This window comes from Octopus bimaculoides, chromosome 17, assembly GCF_001194135.2.
Source record: "Octopus bimaculoides isolate UCB-OBI-ISO-001 chromosome 17, ASM119413v2, whole genome shotgun sequence".
Classification (NCBI taxonomy): Eukaryota; Metazoa; Mollusca; class Cephalopoda; order Octopoda; family Octopodidae; genus Octopus; species Octopus bimaculoides.
In genome coordinates, this window is record NC_068997.1 from 28,235,851 (window position 1) to 28,241,229 (window position 5,379).

The 5,379-nt window shown below is 33.3% G+C and overlaps 1 protein-coding gene across 3 annotated transcripts in view; it reads right to left on the reverse strand.

Annotated features, from left to right (window-relative positions):
• Nucleotides 1-4,163: 4,163 nt before the first annotated feature.
• Nucleotides 4,164-5,379, reverse strand: part of LOC106870691 (natural resistance-associated macrophage protein 2) — a 32,138-nt gene continuing 30,922 nt past the window's right edge. For 2 of the 3 annotated variants that reach the window (XM_014916851.2, XM_014916853.2), the window contains exon 15: nucleotides 4,164-4,645. In XM_014916851.2, coding sequence (XP_014772337.1) covers nucleotides 4,550-4,645 — 96 coding nt within the window. In that variant the 3' untranslated portion in view covers nucleotides 4,164-4,549. The remainder of the gene's footprint in view (nucleotides 4,646-5,379) is intronic. The other variant, XR_008265826.1, reaches the window with a different exon arrangement.

The following is a 5,379-nucleotide window of genomic DNA, read 5'->3' on the forward strand; positions in this document are numbered from 1 at the left end:
TTAAAAGGGGGGGGGGTATACCTAGATTACATATACTCCATCTCCACCATAAAATAACCCAATCTGGGTATTAAGGCAACTCATTATTATTTTTGAGAAAATATTTATGTTAAATGAACTTCCAGCTCTATATCCGCCAATGCCTAACTATTTGTCGTTTAGCCCAAAGTCTGCTGTTATTACCCATATTTATTTCACGGTGTATCTACAAAAACATTATCGAAAGTATCCTTTCTTTTATTAAGACGGTATGGTGTGATATGGAGAACATTTAGTTGTTTGTGTTTTAGCCCCAGGTTGACAATATTGTTCTCACATATGGAATAGTAAATCTTTAATACTAATATTTCTGAAATATTGTTCCTTGGTTGTGTAATTTGAAACAAATACCTTCAGACAATATCGTGATTAGTCCGTTTGCATTCTATTTAAACAATTTCCCTTTAACGTTTTATGCTTAATTGTGAATTATTGTCTTTTACTCTATTCAGTCTTACAACGGTAAATTTCTAAGAGATATTTCTATTACACAGTATTCCAATCAAATTCTAATTTTTAATATTATTACGAATTAATCATATTGAACATTCTATTCAGTAACATTTTCAATTGACATCAATGTATATATATTTATCACCAAAAAGAAAGGAAATGTAACCCTATTTTCGCTCAATTCGTCTGTTAAAGGGTTCTTCTTCTTCGCCTCCCAGCTTCCCAACAAGTGACACGTTGACATAAAAAAGGTCGATCATCATAAAATACATCTTTCGATATACACAAAACGATTAAATTCCTTTAAAACACAATTTAGTAATTAACTTAAATAAATTACTGGTGAAGCAATATTAATTCGGGTTTACCTGAGTTTTTCTTGTCAGACTTAAGCAGACAATGTCGTCAATGAAATATATTACATGTAGCATCAACTTCCGGAAAGACAGAGTCCGATATCAAATAAATGCCATAATCTGATTGCACGAAATTAATTTAAATCTAAATATCTGAAATTATAATTAAAAACATTCGTCTTCCGTATTTAAATTTAAGCTATTTTTTTAGTACTAAATTACATGTATGTTAATTAAGCTCATTTTTTTTAAAGTTGTCTAGTGAATATTTTCTTCTTTAACCGGAAGCAAGTACTGATGACCAATGACGTGTATTAGTTCACTGTTTAGTACTTTTTTTTCTTACTTTTTGGTAGATTACAATCAAATATCACATTAAGTTTGTCTAAATAAATTTTGGGGATCTATTTCAAAACGGGGGCACCAGTTTTCATTTACGTTTTATGTAGTGGTTTTGGTACCGAAAGACTTTCAAACTTCGTATACTTATCTATTTTGTGTTATAGAACAGAAAAAAATGTTTGTATTCGAATTTATTTCATGTAAAAAATTCTTATTTCGATTATTTCTACTAATCACTGACGTCTATTCAGTTGAAAACAGTTAGCGCTGTAACGGTGTATATCGTATTAATCCCCTAACCAGACTGTTAACCCTAACCCTAAAACTAACCCTAACTCTAGAATCCGAACTCTAAAATTGTTACACACATAGATACGCACAGCGTAATTTATTATATAAACAATATATGCGTATAAATTACGATTAAACCGGATGAAATATGTCACAGGGAATAACATTTTTATGACCGCCCAGCAGTAACTCTATTCAGCTGAATAGACGTCAGTGATTGGTTGAAATTACAGAAATACGACAACTTTAACATGGAATAACTTGCGATGTACGTTTTTTTGTTAAGAAGACTAAGAGTAAAAGATGTTTTATATGACACATTCTACCAGTGTCCCAAGTTTCAAAGTGTTTCGTTAGTGTTTCGTTAAGAAAATACTGGTGCCCCCGTTTTGAAATAGATCCAATTTTTGATTAAAACATCAGGTTTAACGGGCACTTTACGGTCGTAAAAAAGTGAAATTAAATTGTGATAGAAACGGGAAGTGATGACACTCTCACCCACGTATATTATTTGGATTTTTATGAGTAGAGGAAAAGGAATTGGCCTGTGTTGTCCAAGTAATCTACAAGAACAATGCCACCTCTTCCCGTCGTTTGTTTCTCTACAGCTTATTAAACGCGCAGGATTATTGCATCTCTCATGTAACAGTGCTGACTATCATGCATCACTGTGCAAGCCACTGAATTACTTTCTTGCGTATAGTACTTTGGAAGGGTGTACTGCAGCTATTAATTCTGAAATACTTAATATATTAAATAGAATGTACTATAGGTGCGTGTGGCCATGGTATAATGAGAGAGTTCTTAATGCTCTTTTTTAATGAAATTTTGGCATGTCACTATCGCCACGAGGTTTCTATTGCAATTTACTTTCATTTTTTAGGTCTATTTACTTTCACTATTTTACAGCAGTAAACCAGTTGCATAGCTAGAGTGCGTACCGTATGGAGCAACCTTTTAGTTTGTTGGACCACAGAATTTTTTTCCCAAGAGAGTTCTGGACCCCAGTTATGAACTCATTTGCCTACAGCCTATCAGAGCTCAACTATGAAACTAGTGTCCATTTAGTCACAAAAATACTCTGGTTGAGTTCAATGGAAAATGGGCGTTTTAGTAAAATGTAATTGTTCTAAATGGGTTAATAGGGGTGACAAATGTGAAATTTAGTGTATAAAGTGAATGGAGAGCTGCTCACCGATGATGCCATAAGTGTTGCCAATTTGCGTATAATTTACAAGAAAATGACTGATTTTGTATATTCCTAATTTAAAATGTTAGTGTTGATCTAGAAACATCATAATCAATATGGCGTTGTGTCGTATTGCACCCTCCTAGCATTTATCAATGGGTACATGCAGTATCCACTAATCTCAGTTGAGCATAGGTACCTAATGTTTGTTCTATATAGAGATGGTGCTCAATTGATCTATGACGATAATGGGGGGGGGGGCTTATGTGAGACCTGCTGTGCTGTACACACAGAGTGACACACCATTCTATGCCTGACTGGCTGTACTGTAGTAGTACACAGTATGTAGATTTTCAAAGTGAGCTCTGATTGGCTGTATACAAATGAGTTCATTACTGGGGTCCAGAACACTCATGGAAAAAAAATTTTTGTTGCCCTACCTCCTTCACATCCACCTGCAGCCTCCCCACCCTGTATACATGCATACCCAACATTGCTGTACCAATAAAAGCGTCACTCGGGGCGAAGTGTCCCCTTGCCTCTGTTCCCTAGCTATATACAGCGGTAGACTCCCTGTTAAACGAAAAACTTTGGGCACAACTATAGTTTGGTGTTGTCTCACCTTACAGATTTTGTTTTCTCACAGCTTTCTTTAAAATGCATATTTTAAAATGGAAATCTTTTCGAGATGCATTTTCAAAAGTGAAAGTTAACAATTATTTTGATTAAATTTTGGGATAAGTTTCAGATAACCACCACCTCTTTCAGTTGTGATAAAGCAAACTCTTCACTCTCATGGAGCCATGGAAACAAAGAAGCACCCATGAAATTCCATGAAGAATATATATTTTTAAGAAGGTTTTCCAGTGAGTGAATTGGAGGAAAGGAGAAAAAACTAATCTTTTACTTTCCAGGAATTGTTGCTGTCTGAAAACTGAAATTCTCATTCCTTAAGTATCACCATGCTGTATTTATACATTTTTCCTTTTAATTATTTTCTATTCATTGGCATACAATTCCCATCTAAACAATGGTGCTGTTGCTACACTCACATACAAACTCCAGACTATACCCAAAGGAAAGCTATCCAACTGACCAGCAAAAAAAACAATCACCAATACACATTAACATACAAGCATGCTGTTTCTCCTCCTCTCACTACTTCGTCAGCATTTGCTCTTAACAGACCAATTGCATACTCTTTTCTCTGGACCCACTTGTTTTCCTTCCCATTTACATTTTCCTTATGGACATTGACATTTGATTTTTCAAGCTAAACATCAACCATAATTTCTCAAGAGTGAGGGAGTTTACAGAGATCATGGGCATTGCTTCCATTTCTATCTTCTTGGCACTTTAGCCTCATAATCTTTGTCTTCAGACTCATACGTTATTTATATCAAAGACACAAGAAATTAATGATGCTAGCAGATTTGATGAACATTTTTTTTTTTTGCTGTAAAATAAAAGATAAATAAATAAATAAAATGAAGTACTTAAAAATGCTTTATTCAAAATGTTTTAAAAATTCCTTTGTCTTTTGGAACACTTCTTTTAAAATATATAGAAAATATAGAATTTTATGAGTATAATTTTCTTCTCTAATAGACCACAATCAGCACTCCATAAAAAGAAACCAAAAGGTTTCTATCTCCCAAAACAATTTCCATTTTTTGTAAAACAATTCTAAAAAATTAGAATAGTTTATTTGGAAAACTGTATATTCTCAAAAAAAGCATATTTCTTTGCAGAAATTAAGTGTTGGACAGTTGACAAATTCTTTTCCATTTTGTCACAAAAGACATGACAATATTATGTTAAGACAATTAAATTCCACTTATTATTAAAATAATTGAAATATTCTTTAAAATTCTGGTGCTTAATATTGTTCTTGTAAAATTTCATAGGCAATTTGTTCTTCTCGTTCAAAAGCTGGCAAATCAGAAATTCTTCTAAGACATCTCAGTACAAAAATCTAAAGTTAATAAAAAGACAGTAATTTGTTAGATAAATATTTTTTGTGAAACAAAAGATACACAATAACCAATAACCAATCACTGAGTGAGTATTAACATATTCAACTCTTTAACATACAGATTACGCTCTCAAATGTAATGCTTATTTATTCCATTGTATTATCCTGTAACTTCAAGATTTCAATGATGTGTTTGCTTTAAACTTGAATCTTTTTTTTTTTTTTAATGTTAGACATAGAAAAGAACCTGCAAAACAAATGAAGATGGTATTTTCTATAACAAAAATCTAGAACAATAGACACAAAATTCTGTCTGTTTGTCAATCCTGGACCCCTGTATCTCAGTCTGCATTTGCTCTACATAGACATATTATACTTTTTTGGGATCAGGATGTTTCTGGGATTGAAAATCTGCCTTCATTTAGTTTTTAGTAGAAAGTGGGTTATACATCTTTAGACGTATACCTGACTTTCCTACTATAAACTTAGAATATAACGGAACGCTGAACTCCAGACTATCAACTTAAACAACACTTTATTCAGGTGGTAAATATATACATCTTTAGTTCTTGTTGTTACAGCTTCTGTTGTGTATGAGCATAGTTGTTGAGACGTTGTTCTGTAGTTGTAAGCGAGCTGTCGAGTGTAAGTCCGAAAGATGTAGAGAGACAGCTTAACACGTAAAGAGACACTCTTGACACGTCCGTGCTCATGGTCGGCCGACCGTAAAAGAG